This window comes from Vidua macroura, chromosome 2 (assembly GCF_024509145.1).
Source record: "Vidua macroura isolate BioBank_ID:100142 chromosome 2, ASM2450914v1, whole genome shotgun sequence".
Classification (NCBI taxonomy): domain Eukaryota; kingdom Metazoa; phylum Chordata; class Aves; order Passeriformes; family Viduidae; genus Vidua; species Vidua macroura.
In genome coordinates this window covers 15,308,822-15,336,531 of record NC_071572.1, presented here as the reverse complement: position 1 = coordinate 15,336,531, position 27,710 = coordinate 15,308,822, and the positions used below count along the sequence as shown (strand labels likewise).

At 37.6% G+C, this 27,710-nt stretch overlaps 1 protein-coding gene across 4 annotated transcripts in view; it reads right to left on the bottom strand.

The window, feature by feature from the left end:
• SH3KBP1 (SH3 domain containing kinase binding protein 1) overlaps positions 1 to 27,710 on the bottom strand; it is a 212,823-nt gene that overhangs the window by 73,485 nt on the left and 111,628 nt on the right. For 3 of the 4 annotated variants that reach the window (XM_053971068.1, XM_053971070.1, XM_053971071.1), the window contains 3 exons: positions 22,300 to 22,423; positions 16,960 to 17,034; positions 6,752 to 6,948 (listed from right to left, as the gene is read on the bottom strand). In XM_053971068.1, the coding sequence (XP_053827043.1) occupies positions 6,752 to 6,948; positions 16,960 to 17,034; positions 22,300 to 22,423 (396 nt within the window). The remainder of the gene's footprint in view (positions 1 to 6,751; positions 6,949 to 16,959; positions 17,035 to 22,299; positions 22,424 to 27,710) is intronic. The other variant, XM_053971069.1, reaches the window with a different exon arrangement.

Sequence of the window (27,710 nt, the reverse complement as noted above, 5' to 3'; positions counted from 1 at the left end):
TTTAGACTTTCCTGGCTTCTTGAGACCACCAGCTAAGAAAAGCAAGGATGTGAATGATAATTTACAGAACTTCTGTGAACAGCCCAGGCAGTAAATTTTGCAAATAACTCTATTGGCAAATGAGCTTATGACAAATTCTGAATGTATTGGTCTTTCTGGTGGGGGAAAAAAAGGTTGAAATTTCATGTAACTTATGTATTTGTTTTGTCTTTTGTTTTTAAAGAAAAATGCTCAAGAAACTGAAATATCTTCAACATGAAGCTCTGTTCCATTAAAATCTTATAAATTCTTAATTCTGTCTCCCTACAAACATTCAACTTTAAAATGTCTGAATAAGGTCAGGGGAGGGAAAGACACAGATGATTTGGAAGAAATTAAAGATTTATATTCAAGCAAGCCACAAGATACTATACACTCATTTTCATTTGACTATTAAAAAATAATCCTCAACTAGGAAAAGTATAAAGAAAGAAAACATTTCAGAAAAATTCCACAAGCTAATAAAGCTAAATAGGCAACAAAAGATGAGGGCATAGATTTCACTTCAAAGGTAAAGTGAAATCCTCAGTTTGGTTTACATTCATCAACCTTTTTATTTATGTAAATTTCAAAGTGGTGTAAGTAAATAAAAAGGCACGTAATTTTTTTTTGCATAACTATTTCTTCAGTTTTCAAAAGTAATGTATTCTAAGAATATCAGAAGTTATTTCATTAGAATTTCTTTATAATCTTGTCAAAGTTATTAAATGTAACAATTCATATGTAGTAATTAAAAATCAGAAATACTATCCAACAAAATCCAAATGGAGCAGAGGAAAGAAAAATGCATTTTACTGAGAAACATTAGGACAGTTTATAAAACTGTTTATCCCTAAAGCCTTGGTTACACTAATTTAGATATTTTCCGATCAATGTATATAAATTAATTTTGCTTAGGTAGATTTTATTGCTATTAATAAACATATCACATTGATTCAGGAACCACTCCTCTTAAACTCATCAGACAGTAACTAAGCTAGCTTGCCTGTCACTGCTGTTACCTTCTGAAGCATTTTCTCTGTACCGTTGAAACATGAGACAAAAGTTCCTAGAAATTCAGTTTACATCTCCATCAAGTATCTCTGGAACTCAGGAAATCAGCCTTATTACAAGCTATGTAAGCAAAGCATTTTGGGGTTTTTAACAATTCTTTTTTAGAATGCCTGTTGGGGTAAAGGGCCTGGTAATGGTACAACTGAAATTCAGAGATCTACAGTGACTTGCAAGCTAATGATCACCAGCTGGATCCAGAGCAACTTAAAACATATAGACTTTTATTGCCATCCTATTATGAAATAAAATTGCATTAGCTTAAACCTACACATCCTGTTTTTCTGACTGGAGCATCCTAAGATTTCCTAATCAAAACCATGACTGAAATAACAGGAGTTTTCCTTCCCACAGAGCACTCCTCCAGGAGAAATCAATCTGGCAGAAACCCAGTGCTGCGCCGCAGGAGGACAGATCAGACCTTCCACTTTGCTTTTAGGAACAACTTGTGGTACTATCCGTACTTCTTACACTACTCTGCTTCTATTTTAAGATGTTCTTCAAGCAGTTTGAGTCAGAAACAGTTGAAAATACTTTCATGAATATGTTTGGTTGTTTCTTTCACACTGACAATTTTTTTCTGAATAAAGTCCAACTGTATACATGTAAAGTCTTGTGGCATGGACAACTAACTTGCAATTTTTTAGAGTCAAATAGCTGCTTTAATTAAAAAAAATTTTAAAAAGCCTAATAAAACATCACAGGCAGCACAAACCAGTGTGTGTGAGTAACATCCTCTGCCAAAAACCAGTAGTGCAGGCTGATGTGTAAGCTGAACCATGTCATCAATACCTGGACAACTCTGTTCAGACAGCTTGAACATTTTGGAAACCAAACTGACAGAACATGAAAGCACAGATGGGATAGCATGGAAGGGAAGGAAGCATACAGGAAATCAGGGGTCACTCTTCACTCACATTGCACAGTTCAGTGACTCAGCAGAGTCACTGCCAGCTGAAGTTATTGAATTTATTCCTCTCTTTAAAATTAATTTTGCATTTCCCATTCTATTCCCTTAGTGCTAGGTCCTGCTTTGAGTCTACCTCCCCAAAATAGGGCAAGCTGCTTTTCAACTCTCCCCTGTCAATCTTAATTCCCCTACCTCTCCTTCTTATTCCTCCAGAATAGGGTAGTAAATCTTTTAAAGTATTTATTTATAATGTCTACACTGCCTCATGAACATCAGCCACCATTTGCAAACCTGTAGTATTTTTTCACATAATGAAAGACACACATAAATCCTGTTTCCACAGTGAACTCAAGGAATGGGAAGTTAGACCAGCAAAGGAGAGCGACCCTGCTGCAGGCAGCCCTGCTCTCATGACAGCTGCAGAAGAGGTCAGGGTCCTTCTTCCCCTGAGCTTTCCTCACAAGATGGCACTAGAATAAATGGTTAGGACAGGGATGCCAGACTGTAGCAGACAGAAACTTCAAAGCAGAACATGAATGTAGCTTGAACAGATGAGTGCCTCCTCTGTTCCTACATGGAATTCGACAAACTGCTGATGCTTGCCACGTCTGCTGCTGCCACTGCTGATGGCTGTCTCTGAAGAAAGGAATGCCAGAAACCTGTGCTTTCAAGTGCAAAGTGCTGCACACACTTGGTGCTCCCACTGTGTGCTCTCTGCCTCAGCAGGTGTTTTTAATAGTGTTGCTAGTCAGTACCAGGTGGTTTTGCTTGCATCATTTTTGATCCCAGGATTTTGAACACTGACTCCAACATTTCTATTAGGGGAGCAAGCACTTCCAAAGGCATGGGAGAGGCAAAGCAAGCGGCAGCGAGCCATGAGCTGCAGACACATGTAGCACACTCAGCCAGGGCTGGCCATGCACCACAGGTGCCACTTGGCAGGGCTGGCAGAGCTCAGGCACATCCTCAGCTGACATAGGAACACAGGAGGAGCCTCCAACTTGTGTGTCTCAAAGATTTCTTTTTAAATGACAACTGAAATTTAAGGGGTAAAAATGTTTTCTGCAAGCAGGCAGGCAGGAACTGACAGAACAGGTGTGCAAAGACAAACTCTCAGCACAGTTTCTGGGTTCCCAGCTTGCCAGCTCGAAATAGAAACTTAGACCTTGCAGGCATTCAGTCTCAGAGTTTACAATTTTTTATCTTATTACAAAGGACAGGTAGACTTAATAATTGACAAGAGCTTCTAGCCCCTCTAGCCCTTGTGTCTACTTCCATTAGTTCCTCTCCATTTCTCCTATCCAAAGCATAGTGAATATATAAAAAAATAAAAATCTCTGTATGAATTCAGTGCTTTGCAGTAAGGATCTCTAAACACCAGTTAACTAGCTCTTACAAGTTGCTGACTCTAGAGCCATGATAGCCTCCCCCTTCATATTAAATCATTACAGTGTCTGCAACACTCCCTGGGTTGATGACTGAGTATATAATTTACACTACGTTGTGGTAAACAGTACTGTGATCTCATCAAAGGATGTTCATGAAATCTAGCTCTAATCAAATCAACCACTGCTAGCCAAAAATGAAAGTTTTGCCTGAAGAAAGTTACAAATACATCTCAAGTGGAAAATGTAAAAAATACTCCTGATAGTCTCTTCTGAAGTAAGGACAGTTTTCAGAAAGATAAAAACAGCTTTTTAAGACCTTTTATTTTATATTCACCTATCATGCTCTTTAGCATTTCCAAGCTGAAGCCTCAACTCACAAATCAACCCAATACAGTTAACTCAGACTAAGGAATGCATTGGTTGAATTAATTTTCCTGTACTTGTGGAGGTTTATTTTTAGATACAGGAGAGGAAAAAATGATAGCTTGTTAGAACAATGGAAGCACATACAGAATGTATTGGAAGGAAGTCCAACCTAGCAACAGAAGCTTTAGATAAGCTACTACAAAATGGAAAAGGAAAAAAAGAAGAAAGCAGAAGCACCTGTTTAAACGTGTTGAAGCTGCAGAGCAGAGGTGAGACATGTGAGACAGGCACTTCTATTTGACCACAAATATTGTGCTGCTTCAAGAGTGTTACCCTGAATTTTGTCAGGACACACAACCTGTCTGTATGCATACTGTATTTCTCCTAAAAACTCATCTGTTGGTGAGTCTTGACTATGACTGCACGTGACCATGACTTCAGTCACGTGCAGCATTGTAAAACTGTTCACTTACATTTATCAGTAATGGAAATTTGTCAGAGCCAAGCCTCAGTAATCTGATTTTGCTGATACACTGCCAGTGGTTGACTTGTCAGCACCAACAGGCAATGAAATGGACTACAAAGCATAAGTATTTGATTCTTCTATTTTTCTAAAAGCTGTGATAGCTCTGCTCAAACAAATCTCCCACAACTGCATCATTAATTTCCCTAGGATAATCTGCCTCTGTGATTTTAGAACAAATAACAGCTAAGCAATGATTTCTGCAAACCAATAAAACCAATGGGGTTTCATGCAATTCCTCAGTTTTGCTTTTTATTGAGAGCTTATTGATCACCTTAAAAAGCAAGGTTGATTATATCCCACATTGTTGCCACTGAGCAAACACTTGAAGCACATTAAACTGCTTGGTGATTTACAGGAGACCCTAATGGCATCTGCTTCTGCTCAGATGGCAGCAAACCTTTCTGCCTTCATGTTCCTGCCAATATTTGTGTAAAAGACTTTTTAACACCCCAGTAATTCTGTGTGAAATATGATCTAAGCTTATGATTCATAAAATTGAAAACATATTAGAACACAAAGTGATAACACCAACAAAATAAGACCCTGCTGATTCTTCTTTAGATGAGACTGACATTGTACATGAGAAATATCATGTTATAAATAATCCCCCATTATAAAATCCTCACAGTAGCTTACTGATGCTTTTTGAAAAATAACTGTTGTTAGGAAATATTTTAAATCAAAAAAGTTAAAATTATCATTACATCAATAATGTTTCATCAATAACTGTATTAAGAAGAAGCAACAGAGTTTTAGCGTTTCCAAACTACAGAAAGCTTAAAAAAAAATAGAAAAGGGGCAATAGAGGAAAGCATTTTTTGTCCTTCTTCAGAAGTTTACAAGTTATTGAAAAACTAAGACTACTTGTAAATGATAAATACACATTACAGGGCAAAGATCCCTTTAAAAACTACATTGCTTGAGAAAAATATGGACCGATTTGGAACTCTTCATGCATTGTTACACTTTGAACCAGTATGCAGACCTATCAAGATAAATTGGACCTTGCTAGTGATGGCTAACTTAATGCAGGATTCTCTTACACTCAACATTAAATGGTAAAGAACGTAGCAATGACAAGGGAGAAATTTCTTGCAGCAGGGAAAAAAGTGTTTAGGGAGGTAAATGGTCTGCAGTCCTAACAGATGTCTGTCACTGACTCATGTTTTGGTGCTGCTAGCAGGCAAAGACCACAGTGCTGAATCCTCTGAATGGCACCTCTCAAAGGTTAACCTAATCCTAGACAGGAAAAAAGCACAACAGGAAAGAAGTGTTGCCTTTAGTTATCTACACATTTCAAACACTAATGATGGATTGTGTTTACAAAATGAAGCCATTATTTTCTACTAACCATGCCAATTTTAGGAGAACCTTAAGACATAGGAAGGAAGGGCTGTGTTATAAGTTTCCTGAAAATTGTATATTCCATTATTGGCTGGGTAAAAAACCTGTTATTGTTTGTGCAAAATGAAGGTAAGACTTCACATAATTATAAAGTGGAGTAAGATTTTCCTTCAAGGAATGAAGGCCACTTCATAAGGACTTTTCAAAGACTTCAAATGAAAAGAAATGCTTCTGCAAAACCCCACATGTGAGTTAGGAAGTCCACCCAGAAACAGAAGGCAAACAGCAATGGTCAAGCAGTAATACAGTCCAGGTTTTTCCTTTATTTAGATTATTCCATTTCTTCCCTACCCTCTTTATACTAAATTAAAAATGGTCACCTGCAAAACATTAACCAAATATCCCTCAGCATAATTTAGTTGAGAAGTTTCCATCTCTCTCTGCAGGACCTCCTCTTCTTCTGTACTACTGTAACTCAGGGTGGATGTGGGAGTAGGTGCTGTGCTATCAATCAGATCACTGAAATTATCTAGGTTGAAAAAAAAATCTTGCAGGCCAAAAAAGGTAGTTGCTGTAGTGCCTGTTTCTACAGACAAGTGGACAAGCATGAATCAAAAGGTGAGAAGTTGCCACACCAGGTATCAAGAGCCCAGGAGCTTCCTAAAATCACAGGAAAGATTTTCCTAAGATCACAGGGGGCATAGAAAATGTATCATGTAACTATGCAGAACTTGAGGCTGTGGAAGCCTCCTAACACTTCTCAGTGCATCAGGAAATGATGGGTGAGTGTGTTTAAGTGAACAAATCTGTTCACTTAAAGGAAGGATTTCACAGATTTTTTTTTCTTTGTCGTGACTTCATTGGAAATCATGCAATTCTTTTTTGTTTCCCTAAAGAACATATTTGAGAAAAATGATTTTTTTTTTTTTTATTTTATCATGCAGCTAATCTCACTGGAATCCATTTTCTGGTCTGAGGCAAAAATAAAAAAAGCAGAACTTTGTCTAGAGAAAGATTAGGAAATAATGACCATAAAGCTTCATGTTTTGGCCAGTGACAGAACTCAAAACTTTAAGATGAAAACTTCTTTGAACCAACACCAAGAGACAATGAAGAAAGGATACATACCTTATCTACTGGGAGGAAGTCATTTTCAACTTCTATTGACCTTGGTCGTAGCTTTATAGGTTTGTCTTTGAAGATGTCTCCAAAGCCAACACCTTTGACCTTTTTGGGTTGGATCGTTGTACCTCCATTGGCTCCTTCTGATTTTGTACTGCAAGAGTCACCACCATCACTCTCAGAGCCTGTAGCATCTTTTAGGCCTGTGAAAAGGAGGGATGAAAGGTGTGAAACTCACTATTTTCAGATCAGATTGTGACTGGAAAATGATCCCTCCCACCATCCTCTCGAGGAAAACAAAACCACAAGAAACAGGTAGAGAAGATGCTCTCTGTGCCATGCACTCATTTTGACTTGGAAAAAGGACTTTATTTCATCACATGGGTGTACTGGTTAGAAATTACACCAATCCACAAATTCACAAAACATGCATACTCCAGCATCAAAACTTCACAAATTAGGATAGTGATTTCTTGAGTACCAAGAAAATCCTTATTCCTCAGGCAAAACCTCTTTGGAAGAGACCTCAATAAGAGTTAAATTCAGCTGTAAAGCACCTATTGTATAAAGCCACGTAAAGCTAACAAGCAGTCAGATCAGGCATGCTGTACCTTAAATCTGTGTGACTCAAGCCAATTATGCAATTAGTATCTAAAGCTACATTACCTAACTGGGAAATATAAAGCTGAAAGCTTTTTTTCAAACAAATTTGCAATCAAATAAGCTGCATAATATGTTCCCTGCTGAAAATTAAACCTCTCTGCAGCATGGATAGCCTCATAAGAAAAGCACCCATGCACACTCTCCTCTAGGAATATAACAGATCAAAACTGACATTCTGATTTGCATTACTTCTTCCAGTGAATAGGAAAATTTATATGCATTTATCTGAAAATATCTGCTGCTTGAATAGCAGAGGCCACAGATGCAATAAGGTGATGTTTCAGCCACTTTACAGAAGGGTGCATCAGCTCAAACAGCCACAGGCAGCAAAAGTGACCCAATGATGTTTCCTTCCCTAGACCACTTAAATCTGCCTCCCTACATGAACAGTTTCCAGGAAAACCACAGCCATTGCTGCTCCTACAGCACTAATTGTACCTAACAATAAGAAGCTCAAATCCTCACATTTCCCTAACAAGCACTCATGATGTCACAGACGTGGATCTTACAAGTCAAAGAAAGAAGAATTTCAAATAAGCTTTTCTTCTTAATTACTTTTATATCAAGGTCAACAAAGAGATTGCAATTGATTTTCATCATAAAAGGCTGACAGTACAGATGAACCACAGAAACCAGTGCAAGTCCTAAGGCCTCCAGGTACATCTTCATGATCCAGGACGTGAGAGTCTCATCTGTTAAACGGGTTTCAAACCAGGGTGCTGCTAGGAAATGAAATCAGGAATTACATATCAGATCAGGACTTTTAGCCAAAAACAGGAAAGCCATGATATGCTGCCCTGAGATTTTGTGTATCTTTAACATGAAAGGAGTATAAAAGCAGAATTAGAGAAAGTTCCCAATTAGAAACAAACAGAAAGACTACAGACTAAACAAAATACTTTGGCCCTCTAGCCTCCTGAGTGGCTGCTCATCTGTTGTTGAACATCAGCAACATTTCTATTTCATCAGATATTCAATTCAATTCAAATCACACTGAACAAGTTATTTTTTCCATAAGCTGTGGAGGATTGCAATTTAAATTAATATTAAAGAATTATATTACAATACTTAATAATTATTGTATTTATTATTAATAATAAAGTATTATAACACTTTAATTAATACATAATTAAATATGCAAAGGGCTTGATTTCTTTATGTTTTATTTTTCTAAGGTGGGCCTGGGAGAAAACCTCAAATCTGTTTAATTATCATATTTATTATGGTAGTTAGAATGGTAGTATGCCTACCATCAGTAAAGTAAATCCTGTGCACTACTTCTCTTCCAGACCTCAGGAAATCAGTAACCAGGGAACAAACGAGTAACAAGCATTGACTGCAATGCTGATTGGTGCTCTGGAGGGCAGGAGAGGAGTGGTTATCCATAGCAGAGCTACTGCACAGCGTTTCCAGCAGAGGCACTCGGAGATACAAGGGTAAATTATGCCAGACAGGTATAAATCTCCTCCGGCAGTGTGGCTAAGTCACTGCCCCTTTCTTGTTCCCTCCCATTGCTCTGATTTGGGCAGTAACTGAAGAAGCTGTAAGTTCTACCAGATAGACCTTCTCCAGCTTTGCAAATTATCAATCACTGAGGCCCTGGCTGAGATAGAAGCTAGAACCAACTTTATTTACCACTTCTAACTGCAAAGACGATGGTCAGCAATTGACTATAGTGAGTATAAAACTTCCACAACTCAAAAAACTCAAACAAATTGTAGTGATCATCATCTTTTAGCTGAACAAAGTATCTTGATATGGAAAATTACCCTCTGGCAAAGGTTTCTACTGTCATTCTCACCAAAATCTCAAACTATTCTGTGATGGAGGGAAGAAGCAGTGAAGACTCCTCCCTCCAGAAGTAACTGATAAGAATCCATGACTGCTCTTAGCCACTCCCTAAAATGAACAGAAAATCTATTTTTAAAATAGATTAATATTATTAAAATAGGTTCTCTGCATCCCTAATTGTGGAAGAAGATCTGGACTTTGGTCAGTGGATGGAAATAAAATATGAAAGTAATTGTGAGAATTACTCAACAGGTCTCACATGGACCTCAGATCTTTGAAGTTTACATGAAAGAAAGATCAGAAACCTCAAGGGGATCTAATAAGAATAAAGTTTTTGTTTCTTTCTGGGTCATCACTTGTTTTTCGTTACAGCATTTTCAGCTTTTATGACCATTCTTCTGTGATAAGGCACCACACTTTGTATCAGAAGCCTCACCTCAGGCTCACAACAGATTTCCCAAGCATCACCCATCTGTGCTTGATGATAATCCAAGAGTTGTTTGTTCTCTATACTGCCACAGAGCTGTCTCAGTATACAGTCCCCAAAATGAAAGCAACATAGGAAATAACAGCATTGCTTCTTTTCTCTTCTTTCTTTCTTTTTTTTTTTTTTTTTTTTTTTTTTTTTTTTTTAATGAGGACAGAATAGACTGAAGTGTGGCCTGTCCAAACTAAATTGCATTTTCAAAGTTAAAAAGAGTTCTTCCAGATCAGCTGGGAAAATGATGTAATTTAATTATTTTTGACTGACCCAAACTAAGGAGTTCTCTGTACTTAGCTAAATAAATCAGTAAGAATAAAAGCCCTGCTTGTGCTCTTACCACAACATGACTGGGGTCAAGAGACAAAGGGGACAAAAGAGAAGAACTGTATGCAGTGGAAACTGTAGAACAAATCAGATAAATTGAGGATCTGCAGTAACATTTAGAAAGAATAATGCATTGCTTGAGTACAGAACAGTCCTGCAGAAAATAGTCTAACATGCTCTTACTATTAAAGGCATTCTGAGGAGACTCACTCTTACTTTCCTGTCCAGGTACATGAGATACACTCTTCTGATTTGGACATATAAAAAACTTGGAAGCAAGGATTTGCAACTATGCCCATTCTGGCCTGATAAATTCTCTCCTCACTTATTTTTTCATGGGTTGCTCCCTGACACATATATATGTGTATGTGATACATATATGTGTGTGTATATATATGTATCAGTATATATCTATCAGCAATTCCCTTGGTGCCCCTGCAACCTTGCTCGGGTGATCTTTCCTCTCAAAACCAGAAAAATACTCCTCTTCCAATCACAGTGGGGCGTTTTTAGTGTTTTTGGTGGGGGGGCGTTTGTTTTTGTGGTTTTTTTTTGGGGTTTTTTTTGTTTTTTTTTTTGTTTTGTTTGGTGTTTTTTGCTTGTTTGTTTGTTTGTTTGTTTTTGTTCAGCTTTTCATGATTTTTTTTGCCACTATGCAAATAGCTTGTCTGTGTGGCAGAACACAGCTGGCTGGATAGATTCTCCAAAAGATAAATGTAGCCTATGGACACAGCTGGGATCTAGGCAGGAACCCGAATGACACTGACTGTCAGATTATGAATTTTAAGTATGAAATTTTCTTCATGAAGAGCTACAGCTATTAGGGAGGTTAGGCTGCTAAATGAACATTAAAAGTTGGAGAGAATTTCAGTGGTCACAGTCCCCCTCTCTGCTGACCATCACACCCACTCAGCCTGAGACAGCTGTGCTCTACCACAGCGATGAGCACAAGGGTGAGGCCAGCAGCTCCGCAAACTGCTCTCCTCAGAAACACTGAGAACATCTTGCTCTTCTTGTAAGCCCATTAAGTACTTCAAACAAAGCCAATATAGGATAAAAGCTACAGTAGTCAGGCTTCTCACTATTTTTTGACACTTTTTTTTTAACAGCAACTTCTCTAGAATCTGTCAGCTCTCTGTCAGCATTTGGAGGGCTGACAAGCTAAGAACATAACATCAATAAGGTGCTCATTAACATGCTTACTATCACATCAGTCCTAATAGCAGGAAAGTTTTTCAGAACTTTAATATTTCTCAAGACATATTTCTCAAGTCTTTTGGCAGTGTCACTCCAAATTTCTGGCTCTATAAGCAAAACTGCTATTCTTTTACCTAGATTTATTGTTGCTGAATCATCTGTACCACGACAAGGTAGAGCTCAAATCTAAGCACTGGTTGCATTTTTCTAGTAAGCTCCTTGAAGTCTGAACAAGGGCACCATCACCAGCAAGAAGTTAAAATTCCCAGGGGCCGACTGTTCCCAGCTTTTGGCTGGAACAAGATATGGGTCTACAGCTTTTTAAAAACACTCAGAATTTTGATTCTTTATTGATTCATGCTCCTTACAAATGCAAGCTCATTTAGTATTCATGAAGATTAAATTTTCTCAAAACTGTCTGGAGGAATTTCGCACTTCACATATTTTTTCCTCTATGGGTACAGAAGAAAGATTAGTTTCCTCAAGACATTTCAAACACACCACACTCCTACTACAGCAGTTACAGGTCTTTTGAGAGCAACATTCTGAAATGTACCAAAACAGATTAGCTCAAACAGGGATTAAAAAGAGACCACAACATCAGACTTAATTCAGAAATGGCCTCTCAGAGCTGTGCTGGCATCAAACCAGGAGTCTACATCAGAAAGATAGTTAGGGATGATAAAGGGCTGTGTAACTAAAGCTGTTAAAACAAAAATAAACAGCTGTGGTAAAATTAACTCCATTCAAAGCAGGAAACAAATTATTTCTAAATAGCTCAAAATGGCAGGGGAGAAAAGGAAATACATTCTAAGGTTACAGAGCTTTCTATTTTGAGCTATTATTTGGCAATTTAATTTTTGTTTTTTATTCTGAATTGCTCTCTCTCCTGACAATTTATGGCCTAGGCAAAAGATGGACCACGGACACAGTAAAGGCCAGTGGTGTTCTGGTCCTCTAAGCACTTCTCAGCTTTGTTAAGCGATGGCAGCTGTTCAGAGGCACACACCTGAGACAATGCAAAGGATCTCCTGATTTGATATGGCAGCCAGACAGAAACACTGCCAACTGTATTTAATATAACAAAGAAATTTATAAATGAAGCTTATTGAGTTTTTCTACTTTTATGGAAGGGAAGGAAAGCAAGGGGAAACACGATTTTCCTTCAATTTAGAGAATGACAGCATGGAACGCCCGGGTGACCGATCTGATTGACAAAGGTGGTGAAGTTATACATGGTAATTGCAGTAGATGAGACAGGAACTGTCCTTCTTCCTTTCCCTCATGTACTGGTGAACACAGAACAAATACCCACATCCTATAAGGTATTAGTCTTGAGCTTGCTTTCTATCAAAATCCTGTATTTTATTGAAGCCATCCGCAGCATTCCAGTGTCATAAAAAAATCAAAACAAAGAAAATGAAATTGGATTCTAAATACTACTGAAGAAGAAAGACATGTTGATTCTTCTTACTTTAAAGATTAATAAATTCATTCTTTCAGAACACAAATTTATGCTTCTTTACCAACAGTGATTATACATGTATAAATAGCTGAGGCAGACTATCTCAATATTAGTAATTATTTGTTATTCTCAGTCATTCCTTGAAAAAATGTAACTGTGTTAGCTAAATATTTTGTCATTTGCTTTCAACATGTTCATTTTCCTTTGCATAACAGTTCTTGCCACATAAGAAATGCCCCAAGATTTCTATGCTTGCACAAGTGGTCATGCAAGGGGAAGGGGAGTGGTGCCTGGCCCCACAAAGCAGCATGCATTGAGGGTGATGCAGCACAAGCATCTTCTGCAGCACGAGCACAGAGCCATCAGTACAGAACTTGGTGGCTTCCCCACCTCCCCAGCCACTTCCCCAAGTACTGTAAGAGCAAACAGGAACAATCAGAAGCTCTTCAACTGTAGACAACCATTGTCCTCTTCATCTGGGGACTATTTTTTTATCCCTTTCACCCAATACAGGCATGTTATCACACGTGGAAGAAGAGGGAAGCAGCCACAGTCAATAGGGTTCTTTACCTGCCACTCACCAAGCACCGGTCTTTTGTGAAACTCATGGAAAACCACTTGGTAATGGGAATCCCAAACCACAGAAGGAGTTCACATTTCACCCCAGTCAACATAATTTTTCCACACATGTCATCTGTACATTTATTCTCCAGCAAACAGGATGCTAATTTTTAATCATGAAAATTTCTCTCCCCCAATTTTATAATTTTCTTTCTCAGATGTTATTTTTTCATTGCAGCATCCGTAGCAGCTGTGTATTTGATACAAGCTCCTTTTTGCAAGCAAGTTGTAACAAGATGAGATGAAATACAAAGTTGTAACTGTCCTCTCTTCAGAACTGTTAAATCTACATTTTGCTCATTCATTGAACTTTGCTCACATTCCGACACTCCTAAATGGGGTTTACAACATCATAAATACATCAGCCATATTAATTTCTCAGAACTCTGACCAGCCATAATTCCTCAAGAATTAAGGGGAGGGAGACAAAAAAAAAAAGGGTAAAAAAAGTGGTGGAGCAATAGAAAACACAAAACACAATTGAGGTTACTCACGAATGTTTCTGTTTCAACGATCCTGATCTTCTTCCATTATATCTAATAGCTATTACTGACAGCATTGTGGATCCACATATAAGGAAAGAGAGGCAAAGATTTGTCAAATCAAGCATTTTATCTGCACTGTTCCTCAGTTATTGCATCTTTGAAGAAAAAGAAAGCGAAGCAAGAAAGAGAAACTAAATCAATAAAAATAAAAAAATTAGAAATCCAAGAAGCGTTGTTCGTGGAGGTGCAAGAAAGTTGCAGGATGAAAGAAAAGAGGGCTGTGATCAACAAAATGACAAGTTTTTTGTTGTTGTGTGTCTCTCTTCTTCCAGCATATGCAATAGCAAAGATTTCTGACAGCAGGTTAATGAGCAGAATGCCAGAGGAGCTGGATTTGTTACTGAGCGGAGCCTGATGTACCTCATGACCAAGAAAGCCATGTCAGCATATAAAGGCAAGTCTGGGTGTTTCTGCAGGAGATAATCTTTCATATTTCAGTGGAAGGTATCTCTAGAAGCAGTGACCAATTCAACAGCTATTACAGGCCTTGGTTAAGCAAGAAAACATCTTTTAAATGCAGCAGTCGGAAAATGGCTTTCAAAATAAAAGTATTTAGCACGGAGCACTGAGCATGTGTTTGCCAAGTAAAAGCTCTAAGCTTGATTATAAAGTTGAGCAACACTTCATGCAATGTGATACAGGTGAATCCAAGCATTGCCTAGGCATAACTAATCTAAAGTTATGAACTTACTCCGGCTTAATTCACAGAGAAATCAGCAAGCTGAAATTGGAGCAGCTATGAGTTGTTTTAACCAGACATCCCTAAATGAAAACAATTCTGTGCAATGTCTCCAAATGGTTTTCATTGGAGATGTAAGCTCATGGATATTTGCCTAAAAATATGGACCATAGAGAAATGAAATGGAAGAAGCTGGCTGCACCACCAGTCGGCTTGTTCAGGAAGAGCATGATGAGTAAGTTTGCAGGAAGTGAGCTGTAAATAGATGGAGCGGGAGAATAAGGGATCCTCCTTTTTGTGTGTTAGTTTAGGCAAGAGCATCTCTGATAGTAACAACAGTGCAAACCCTTGTTTTGTTTAAGACTTCCCCATCTGACCTGACTTTGTGCATTACCAATTCCTCAGTCCCAGGTCCAACTCAAAAAGCAACTAACAGGCTGTAAGTGTAGCTGGATATCTGGCCTTCTGAGATGCAGCTTTATGGAGAAAGTAACACACCTCTGCAGCATGAAAAAACATGCAAGTCTCAACCAAATGCCAAGGGAGGTAGAATTAAACCTCCAAGTAAACCAACTCCAGGTAGTATAAACAGATATCTTTTATCAGCTTTAAAAACAAAGTTTAGAAGGGTGTTTGCCCAGAGCAATGTGAGACACTCTACTGTGGGTTATGCTGTCTTTTGCAGCTGGTTATCAAGCTTTCCTCTATACACCCACCCAACCCTGCACTCTGAAATCAGTTTGATGCAATTTCTTTTCTGTGACATGGCACAAGAGTGGGTCAGTATGATTAACAAGAGGAACTAAATGCAGAGCTCTAGCACAACTGGAAAGGTGAGTGAATTCTTCCTGGCTTCAGTTAAGCTTACTTTAGATGACTTGAGAAGAGGGGAAGGATGATTTGGCCCTTAATAAATAACAGGCTGGGCATCGAGAGTAGGCTTTTGGAAAACTTTGAAAGGTAGGGCAGGACTACACAGTAAGATTGTGAAATTAAAAGCTCCAAAGGCAGACCTTGAATCTGATTTGAAGCTTCATCTTTATGTCCGAAGTCAAGCATACTGGAAATTAACTTCATAAATCCTTATTATGCTCATCAGATGGGTGGATTAGAGGACATGAGGGTCTAAGAATTCTGCAAGAAGCATGAAGTTTGAGTGATTGATAAGCAGTCATGGAGATAAAAGGTGAGAAGCAGCACAAAAATTTGAAGGCCGCCAGCCACACAGTCTGCTCCAGCCAGAGCAAGGGCCTGGTTGAAGCTTGCAAAGAGCTGCAAAATGAATTCTAGTAGACAGGGAGATAATTTTCCACAAGGAAATACTCAGAGCTGCACACATTCACATAGATTTTTGTTCAAAAAAAAGGATCAGATTTGTTAAGAAAAACAAAAAACGGTGTAAGGGCAAATATGAGAATAGAATAATGTGACTTCAATGGCTTCATTCTTTGCTGTCAATGTGCATAAGACAGAAGTCCTCAGAGGCAGAAGACCATACACTCCCACCCATGAAGGAGGAAGAAGGGCAGCACAGCATGGATCCTCTCAAGAGAAAGCTCTCTGGGGCAAAAGCAGATGCCAAAGCTAGCACAACATCCTGCTCACTGGAAGACAGGACTGAACACTTTGCACTTAGACACACCAAATGTGAATCTTTTAGCTAGATTTCTCCATGAGGAAACAGGTGGAAGGACAGATTTCTGTCTTTCTTGCTTCCTCTGTCTTGCATCTGATACAACCATTCTCTCTTTTCCTATATTACCAGGGCAGTAAAAGAACACGAAAAGCAGGATGTGCCCTTCTTTAAAAAGCAGAAGCCAAAAACCTGAACATGAAATGAAAATAGCTTCATATCTTTTACTCTCCTTGGCAGGAAAAATGTATCAGCCAGAATGCTGTGAGTAATAACTGTCAAAGACAGAATGCCAAATGAAGAGCATGCAGTAAAAATAAATTTAAAAATTACAAAAAAAAGAGAAAAGTTCAAACAAGTCAAAACCCAAAATATCCTTTAAGAAAAGCAAAGCATACTTTATGAGTTCAACAATCACAATGGGAAATTTATTTTTAGAGCAGATTGACTTTTAATTCAAAGATTAGTGGTGATTATCAACAGTCTTCTTGTTTCAGGGGGCAAAAGTGATGGGACTAAATGGTCTTAGATTCAATCCATAGCTGAGACCAAAACATCCAATTCACAATTTGCTGTGGGCTTATAGACATACATTGTATGGACACGGAACACACACATGCACAGGAGGAACAGGTGCATTCTCATTGCATTAAGGCTGGGCAGTTCATCAGCAGCAAACTGACTTCAGCTTACAGATATATGCACGTAGAGTAGCCATAAGTGGGTAGCAGTGGCACAATTTACAAGTGTAGATAAATCAAACAAGTTCAGAGGACTGAAGCTATTGCTTGATGATTTTGGAACTCACTCACTGTTATAACGTCTGTAGCTGTCAATCTTTGCCGGTGCCACTCTGTACAGAATTGTCCCTTCAAAGGCAGATTTTCCTGACAGCAGGCAAGAGAAGGAAAGACAAAAAAAAGAGAAGGGGCAGGGTGGGGGTAAAGAGATCGAATGATGGTAAAAAGAAGGGAAAGGAAGAGGTTTTAATCTGTATTTTCAGTCACTGACATTTAAAAGCCTCATTAGCAAAATGAGGGGCACATTAACAAACATATCTGATTATAAAAGAAGTTAAAATATTCTTACTGTATGTATGTCAGAAAACAGAATCTCATGATTTTGCTAAAGCTGTTATTTACAATGTCCAACAGAATGCATTCTTCTTAGGTTTGGTCTGTTGTCCATCAAGTTGTGAGACTTGCAAATAAAATTGTCTGGTTTTTGCAGCCTTGCACAGGGGAATCCTGAAAAACTATTATTACTGCAATGATGTACTCACAATGGCTCAACATTCCTGCTGCAGATGTAGTGCACTTCAGCAAGCACAGCTGACATCCAAACAGGACAATGAAACACTCACATCTCTTTATTGTACCAGGATCCTGTGAGCATCAGAAATACTGCATCTTTCCAAGATCACTTATTGGAAATATTTTGGACATGGGAACTGGTCTTAAACAGTGCTTAGTAGGAAGGATAGGACACTAAAACCTGAATAAATCCATTTTTCAGCTAAAAGCTTAATCAGGTGTGACTTGGCACTGACATTAACAAAAGCAAAATTCTAAAATTAGGAGGGAAAACAGTAAAACTACAAAAACCAAATCCCACTTCTCATCTATGATATTTAAGATAACATTTTTATTACAAAATCCTTTTTTTTTTTTTCATTGCTAGAGAGATAGCTCATGCTCTGGTATTTAGGACACAAATTCAAGTGAAGGTAAAGACATGAGCAGCTGAAGTGTTTTGTGTGTCAGGTTTTAAAACCCAGGCAAGCCCAAGAATATACCAATGCCAGCTTGTTCCAAATCCCCCCTAGCTATACCATCACAAAAATCAATGTCTTTGGTAAAATTTTATAGCCAAATAGCCAGTATATGTGAATTGCTGCAACACAGAATCACACCCAGTTTGGTACCAAAAATGTGTGGGATTTTTTTCTCCTGTATATCATTCTGTTGGACTTTCAGACAATAAAAAAAATACTTATTTAAATATTATAATAAGCTAATTCTTAGTTTTGTTATTGCAGTTTAATGAATAACAAAATGTTTCCATTGCCTTGTGTAATGAGGAAGTAAAAATGCTAGAAATCCATCTTTACACTTTCTTTTTACAAGATACCATTAAAAGAGTGCTATTAAAACAGTCAAACATCAACCCACTGCTAAGAGAAAAGTAAGTTAAGCTTGATGACACTGTGGAGAGCCAGAGAAACAGTAATGGAAATCTAAAATTTTAAGAACTCAAAACAGAGGAGGTTGCCTGACTGAAGCATCAGCTGATGAGTCTATCAACAGTTCTAACTCCAGCAGCCAGGACTTTTCAGGGGTCATCACTAACAGGTCCCAAAAATAGTTGATAGATACCATGAGGCCCAGCTGTACCTTAGGGAACGCACATGAGAGACAGCAAGATACAAAAGGCCACCTTTCAGTGCTGTCATGACACTGCTGGGAACATACTAAATGTTTTTTGAAATAACCTCCTCCATGTGAAATTGTGGTTATCTCAAATAGACTTTTTTTGACTACATGTCAACTTTTTGCTTCTCAGCAGGCTGTATTGACAAGAAGTGGTATTGAAAATAGTCTTAAAATTAATACTGTATCTCTGAGAAATATGGAAAATAATCTTATAATCCATGTATCTAATATAGTAATAAATTGATAATGAATATTATCTGTTCATGCTGTAACAGTTGGCCCAAGAAAGCAATATTTTCATTTAAGAGCATGCTTTAAAGAGCAAGGAACTGCTGTTTACTCTAAGAGTACCTGATCCTGTCTGTACTTACATTCCAAAATGCGCCTTTGAAGACAAGAAATGTGGCAATCACCTTACAGCTGGGACAAATACTTTAAAATCAAACAAACAACCCCCCAAATATTTTGATCTTGCAACAGTCTTGCTTTCCAGCCTGCTGAGCACACACCATCAAGGGGAGGCACAGGTTCCCAACCCTTTCCAAATAAGGTTCAACCTAAGTCCCACAGTCAGGATTCAGAAATATTTGGCACTTCTAAAACTAGCCCAAGGCATTTTCAAAAAAGGAAATTTTTGTTCTGAACAAGAAGATTCTGAGGTTAGTCTATGGCAGAGCATAAAAATAAAACAAGATAATTTCTTCTGGCTGTTTACTCTGATCTGCCATAAAATTTACATGGACACAATAAAACCAATAAAATCAGACATTTTTCTCTACATTGGGGCTGCTGTAGATTGTAACAGAAGGACAGAGGAATATGGGATTTTATTAACTTTATTCCTAAAAAGCCAAGTTATGTTATTTTTCTTTTCTGTATTTCTTTTTGAGTTCACCAAAATTACATTTGCCCTTCAAAAATTCTCTTTATAGATGGTCAGTAAAATGTGATTTAAAAATCAAGTTTAATTAAATTTAACCAAGACATTAAATTTAATTATTAACTTAAAAATATTTGTGGGTTTGCCCAGTGCCAGTTCTCCACATATCCCATGCTATTTTCCCAGGTCTCACAGTAAATCTGCCAAGTATTACCTTATCCATTTTACAAGTTGGGCTGAAGAGTTCAATGCTGCTGCTCAAGATTGCAGAGCCAAACCCTGACCCTTTCTAGGCTCCTCTGAATGCTGAACAGAACCTCAGGGGCTGCCCAAGGTCTGAGTTCCATGCCTGGGTACAACCCCTCACCCAAGTGCCAACTTCATAATCTAGAATTCATACTCAAGGATTCCACCTTGCAAAGTCCTGTGATACAGATGCACTCAAAGTTTCCAGAGAAACAAAAAGGAGTTACTGCAGATTTAAGGTGCTGTCACATCTTGTCATCCATGGAGGAAGGAGCTGATCTAGAGGCATGAATACACACCTTTCTGAGATGTAACTAGGGCATTTCAACAGTGCTACTAGCCCGATGGTCAAATTTTCCAGGGTTTACTTATTTATTTTTTATTTTACTATGTTTTCAGACTAAACATGGAATGAGATTATCATTCCTAGTCAGTTGTGCAAACTTGTTGAAATTTTTGCAATCTGATTACAGAGATTTTCAAATCCAGATATTCAGTGTGCCTGAATAGAGCCTCATGAAGCACTGTGTGTTGGAGAGCAACAGCTGTATCAATCACATAAACCACATACAGAAAAAAATTAATTGATGCATATTTCCCATAACTGTCCTAAGGGAATGCAATTCTTAAATTGATAGTTTTACCTGAAGAAAAAATAAATTTAAAAAATTAAAATCCCCATAACAATCTCAGCATTCCTTCAGTCACTGTCTCTCTCTCAGGAGGTTTACAGTGTTCTTTTGTTTTATAAGCATATCTAATAGCTCCTCATCTTAGATAGCTAAAAAGCACCTCCAAAGAATTAAATTAAATACAAAAAAGTAGGAAACCCATCTCCCACCTACAGTTACTTTCAATTTATTTAAAGATGCAAAAACAATATTTGTGTTACTGCTGTCTTCTCCATAAAAGTATCACAGGTTTGGGTTCCACTGACAGTCAGAACCAGCACATAAACCCAAGCATGAACAAAGCATGGGCCATAATGGACATCAAGAGTTAATGCTTTGTGGCTGCTTTTGCACACTCCAATGTATGTTTTTGTTAAAAGCCATTTTTAGGATGCTTATTATGAAGTAAAAAAGTACCAAATTACCTGAAAAGAAAGAATACTCATTCATTCATATAGAAAAAATTGGGATATTCCATTCTGAACATTATCACCTACCTTGTTCACTTATGTAGCACCAAACACTACAGACTCCAGAGCTGAAACTACTCTACACAATTAGTTCTTCCAAGACTCACTGTGTTTATAATGAACATCATTCATGATAGCATATACAGGTTATAGAAAGCAGTTTGCACTCTGACTGAAACATGCACCTTCACTTAATGACCTTTCTCCCTCTCCATCACATTAAAATTTTAAAGTTTAAAATATGTTCATTCCAGTCTGAAGGAATGTTACATTTAAGTATCTTGAACAGCACTGGCCACAAGCCTAGGTCACCAGTACATATTCACACATGAAAATGTACTCCATTAGAAAAAAATATAAAATATTTTCATCATTGCAAAAGTTAGGGCTTAAGGGCTTTAGGGATCTTATTTTTGTGGTATGGAATAGGGTGACAAATTTGCCGTAAGTGGAAAAATAAGGAGAAAAGAAAAAAGTATTATAATTTTCTACCTTTAATTGACAGTAAACTATAAAGGTTTTGATAAATTTCAGGTGAAATCAGCATACAAAGATCTTGGTGGTACTTTGAATTCTGTTTATTCAGAGATCTCAGGAGAATGCTACATAGCAATGAACATCTGCAGTGCTAAAAATAGGAAGACCTTGGCAAATATTGTGGAATTGGCCTGAAATATGCAAATAGAATTGACTTCTTTTTTTTTTCTCTGAAAATTCAGATTTGATCACTGAATTAGGAAAAAAAAAGTAATAGCTTCTTGAAGAACATAAAAAACATGAAGACCAACAGCTTTCCATTTCATGTAACAGCACACTTTTGGTTCAGGTTATAGTTATAAATAGGACAACCCACTCCCATGCTTATACTATTGCAAACTTAGTTACCAAACATGCTTTTCACCTGCAGCAGTACTGGCCCACTGTAAATGAGAGAACAAAGTCCATGTCCCAGTTCTGGTCTTTTTCCCTTTGGCTGCTGGGGCAGTGGGTGTCAGAGGTGATAGAAACATGCTCAGCACCTGGAGGGAAAAAGTGCTGCATGTCCTACAGCAGTAATTATGAATCCTTAGTCTATTGGAGTTGTTATAGAAAGCATGGCACTTTAATCCCTCCACTTTAAATAAGCCACTTTGTACTTTCCACATCTAAAGACAAAAAAATCTCTTGTAACTAATTGTGAAATACAAATGCAGTCGTCATCATTGCCTTCTCTCTTCTCTCAGTCTCTTGTGGCTCAGCAAGTCTTACACAGTTCAGAGAGCACTGACAATGTTGCAACTCAGGTAGCACTACAGGTATACATAAATCATCATCTGACCCTTTCAGCATAAATTAAGAACATGGCATTCAAAAACATTTCCAAGCAAGAGATAAGAATGTGCTATCCTATCACGTGTTATGAGCTAAAGACACAAACATACATACAGAACATGAATAATAAATGTTTCCTTACTTGACTTTACTTGCTCCTCCTGTGCTATTCCAACTTCATCAGAATCAGAGAGTTCCTTTATGAAGTTGGAAGGAAACATGCCAGTCTTTCCATTAAGTATACCTTCCCACCAGCCCTCTTCCACCTGCACCAAGACAAAAAAAAAGGGGGGTTTACATAAGCAACACTTTACTGAGTACCATTATATAAATTCAATAAATGACAGTAATGGCTCTGACTAGTTTATATTAATTAATTTCAGGTATAAGGAGCACATGGCATGGGCTCCAAGCCAGAACACCTCTCTTTTTCTTCATAAGTGAAAACAAGAGAGATGCTTGAAGCCATCTGTAAATGTCAGCAGTGCTGACAGCAGTCAGAAGCATGGACGACCACACAGTGTCTCTACATTTCAATTTTTATGGATATCCATTCAATCAGTAAATTTTCAGTGCACGCTGTATGACTATTCAAGACCATCTTAGTGGATGTGATTTGCAAATTCTGTTTGAATTCCCTAAGTAATTAATGGTGAAAGAGAAACACCTACAAAGGGTTACTCAGAGAATCTAATTTAGGTATCTTAATATAATGAAAACATTCATGCCTTCCCCATCAAAATCAGAAATTTTGTATTTTAGAAATTAAGAATGCTGCTACATCATTCATGTGTAAATGTAAGAAACCTGTGGGGAGCAAAGAACAGTACTAATGCATATTTGACTTGAGATTTATGAAGAGGTACTGAAATACATAATAATAATGATGATAGTATCAGGAGGAAGAAGGACACTACCTAGCCAAAATCCAAGAGAAAATATCACTTTAAAATTGCCAACTCCCTCCTCTATAACCCATTCAGGATTGAATGGTAGTGTTAGGCAGTGAAATGACAGCTCTTAGAGATGCCTTTAGGTTATAATGGCACAGCAAGAAATGACTGATTATATGCATCAGCTAAACACATTCTTGAGAGATAAATGTTTTTCATCTGTCAGACACTGTCCTTTCACTAAAAATATGACAGGAGAGGACAGTGTAGGTCTGTGAAACATCAGTCTCCAATTATGTTTGACTCATCTCTTTCCTGCCTACCCTCCCCCTAGTTATGAAAAGTTAGCTTTACTGTTAAAAAAACAACCCCACACTTTAAATGAATCTAGCAAATTATTATACAAGAGTCTGTGAAAAGTCTTTTCACTTACCTGTGAAAAACTTGAGTCCTTAGGAAAGAAATCTTGTAATACTACAACCAAATATTTCCTCAAATTATACAGGAATGTGTGCATTTTTCTCAATTTAGCTACATGAGATATTTTAGTAAAAACCCCACATTTCTTGATCTCACAAGTTGAATTTTTGTTTTAATTTCAAAGTGGGTCATACCAGACTTTCATTTAATCTCAGTTTCTGTCCCTGACAAAACTTCCCCTCCTTCAATGCCTCAGTAGTACTGGTGTGCTCCAGCACATCACTGGGAATTATCTTGCTCTTTTTACTATCCTGCTGCTGCTTGAGAAGATAGAATACATGCATACCACTCAATCACTTCAGTGAGGTGGAGCTTTTTCACACCACAGTATCAGAGTCTCTAAAAGGTAATATTTGCTTTCTTCTCTCCAGACTAATAAAAAGCACTATGGAAAACTGAAACTGCATGATACACAACACTCAGACTCTATAAATTATATCTCTAAAGACGATTTGATATAAATGTTGTATTCCATATAAAAATATATTGTTATATAGAAAACAAAATGGCCAAGACTCTTTGAGCTATAAAATATTACCATTTTTCTAATGCAGTATTCCCATGTGGCTATATCGATTAGAGCTAAATATTAAACTGTAACTGCATTAGCTGATTGACCAGAAGATTAATGAGGGGATTTACACAGTTTCCACGATCCCTGCTTTGCAAGATGCTGAGATTACTTTATAAATAATGTGACCAATATAATTCAGTTCCATCTTTTCTTCAAGTAATTTTCACTTGCTTACTTCTTCCAGAGTAACACTTCAGAGTTTTCTTACAGTTAACATTAGCACTCTTTGTGTGATGTGTTGATCTGTGGATCTCTATGTATAGAAGTACATATATATAAAGATCTTTAGACAGCTAAATCTAAACTGCACATGAATATGCTCAGATCATTCATTAATTTTCAGCTGACTGAAAAATTAATTGTCTGAAATTACTATGTTGTATAAAATAATTCTACAAATTCAGAAAAAAATGTAATGCAAAACCTACGGGTTTCTTCCACAAGGAAAATGCAGAGTCACGTTGGCAAGACATTAGAGATTGAGGTCAAACTGGGCCTCCTAAAGATTTATTAGGAAATTTTCATCAAAAGTATCAAAAGCTTTAAGCATTTGAAACATTTAAGCTACCTGCTACATATCCTTAAGCCTCAAAACACACCAGCTAGAGATGAATCTATACAATATAAGACACTAAAATACCTCTAGGATTTAGTTATCCCAAACTGGGGCATTCCATTACCAGATGGTTTGAAAAGTAGCAGTAATTCACAGCCCATATAACCTTACAAATAGAAATCCATTATTCATGGGGGGTAATCCATCTGGAGGCACGAACTCAATAAAATTTGTTACCATGCTATTAAAACAAAGTGCTTTCAGAATTTATACATTTATCTCCTGATTTATGCCCAGCATTCATGTGCTGAACCAAACAATCTAAAAAGAGGAGGGCTTCATTTAGCAGTCCATGTCCCTATGCTGGAGAAGAAGTTCTACCAGCAGCTACCTGCCAGAAAATCTAGGACGGCCACAGCTGCTTGCTTACACCTTGCTATATAATTAATAGGCTAAAGTTGTTGAATGATTAAAATGTTCAGCTCTTTGGAATCACTGACCTGAAGTGTATTTCCAATAAATTCCTCTATTGGCCTATTCCACAAGATGTTCTACAGCCTGCACCTTTGCCTATTAGGCTGCCAAATTACTCACAGCTTAGCTAAGGCAAATGAGAGAAGCTCTGAGTTAGGAAAGGTTTCAAATGGAAGAAAGTCTCTCTGGATCATAACAGAGTCTTTCTGAGCTGTTGAAACTAAAACACAGTCCCAGGAATAAAAGCAATGCCAGAAGCAGGCAACAGGAGAGAGAGAGAAACTCAAGGTCAACAGATTTTCTTTTGCTTTGAGAGAACTAGAGCACAGAAAGCAAAGGAAAAAGCTCCCTTAGTTTATAAATTCTAATGGAAAACACTGAGCTCAAAGGACAAAAGCAATCACATGTTGAAAGGAAATTAAAAACACAGATTCCCAAGAGGCAAAATAAACAAATCACATCCATTGCCAAAGGGAAAATAAATTTTGGAAGCAAGACCTCAAGAGAAGATGGTGCCTACAGTGCCACTTGATGGCTTATTCTGGGAGTGCATTATAAGAGACAGCCATACCCTTAAGGTGTCAGCTATCCCTTGGGATTCTGGTACAGCAGAATATATCTGGAAACTGTTTGATAACTCGGGTGCAGAAGGTAAAAATCAAAAACTGCACAAGTACTTTGTACTAGGGAATCTTTTCAGCTTCAGGTTTCTTTATTTTAAAGTATCAAAATGTGCTTTGGGAATTTTTGTGTGTTTGCTTTTGTGGTTTGGGTTTTCATTGGGTTTTTTTAATATCATCTTCTAAACAAGAAACTAAGGGACTGTGAAAACAATCATGTAGAACTTGGATGACCTTATATGGACTCAGCAGTACTTGCACCCTTATTTCCCCAAAAAAAGTCCCCTACCACATGAACTAACCAAATAAGAAGTAGTCATAGAAAGCCTTGTGATCAACCTGTGTAGAAGAGAATCTGGAAAAACTGCCACAGCATTCCACAGAAAAGTAACTGAGAGATGTGAAACCCCAGCATTCATTCCCAGCTGTTTTCTTGCAATTTATACATCTCTAGATTTGTGGCACAGACCATTCCCTTCAGTACTGTTAAATATTCATTCCCCTTTCAACTCTACAGATGCCAAAAGAAGTCACTGTAATAAAAGTCCAGCTCAATCCCCAGATGATCTTGTTCTTGGACATGGGTTGCATCACTTTGTCTGAAAACAAGACCAAAAAACACCCATCCACTAATCTTGCAAATAAGAGGCAACAGATTTGTCAAAATTCAGTTTGCATTTTTATAACTTCAAAACAGTTAGGATTTGATCAGGTAATATACGGCAATGTTACCTAAAAGTCAAATAAGCTCAGTGATTTTACAGAAGGTCTCAGTCAAAGACTTGTGAGCTTAACTCCATGAACTACACATTGCCAAAAAGTTGTCTTAGCAGGAGGAGGCCAAAAGGTATATAGCAACATAGTGATAGAGTAATCCCAAATGCAAGCAGCCTCAGAACTCTTGAATGACGTGCCAAATGTCCTTACTCTCATGCTACAGGTTAATTATCTGGCATCCCATGAAAGTGTAAGGGTGAAACATAACTGGAATTCAGATATCTGCATTTAATAAGACAATTAGTTACAGTTGTATTTTAGAACAACTGTAATTAGAGTTAGAGCTAATGAGGTAGGAAAATGACAAGCAAAAAGCTATCAATCACACAATAAATGTGAACATAAACAATGATAAAAATGCTTCTCTTGTTAGTTTTAAATGTACTTTTAATTTAAGTCTGTTAATTAATCTCTCATGGGTATCAGTGTCTCTGTAGTTATGGAAACCTATTTTAATGACAAGCATTTTATCTATTGTGTTGAATGTTTGATCTTATTATAATTAATTTCTAACTGCTTAGGACAAATAGGAAGAAACTGCGAATTCTGAACACACACAACCTCTAAGGATATCCATCTGGTGACAAGTTCAAAACTCACTCTTGCTGTTGTTCCAATCCACTCTACAGCCCCAAATCACTTCTGCCACAACAGGAATTTCCCATTTAACCTACCACTACTACAGGTACAAAAACCCTTTCAAAACATCTTATCCCATCTGTTGGCACCAGGAAGAAGGATGATCTGGGTACCTTTGGATGCTATTACATATGGAGAGGAAGGAGAAGGGAAGACATCCTCATCTTCAGCACATCCCCATGTGATGTCAGTGTAACCTATTTTCCCTGGGAATCTGGGGAAACACACTTGGACACTGCTGGAGGCAGTGAGACTTGTGCTCCCTCCTGTCAACCCTGTGCTGGAGGCAGTGATCTTGAACAGGCTTGAGAAGGAGCAGAACACATTTCTTTAATAATGAAGTCCAATTAGCTTTTCTTTGTAAAAGGAAAAGCTTAGTGAGTTGTTCAATCAGAAACAACATTTTAATATGCTTTTTTCCCTCAACAACTACATGGAGACATATAGATGGTATTTTGACCTAAATAATACCAGTTTTATTTGCTGTAACTCAGTTAGGAATCAATTTATTTTCAACTAAACAGAAATCCATGGAGATTT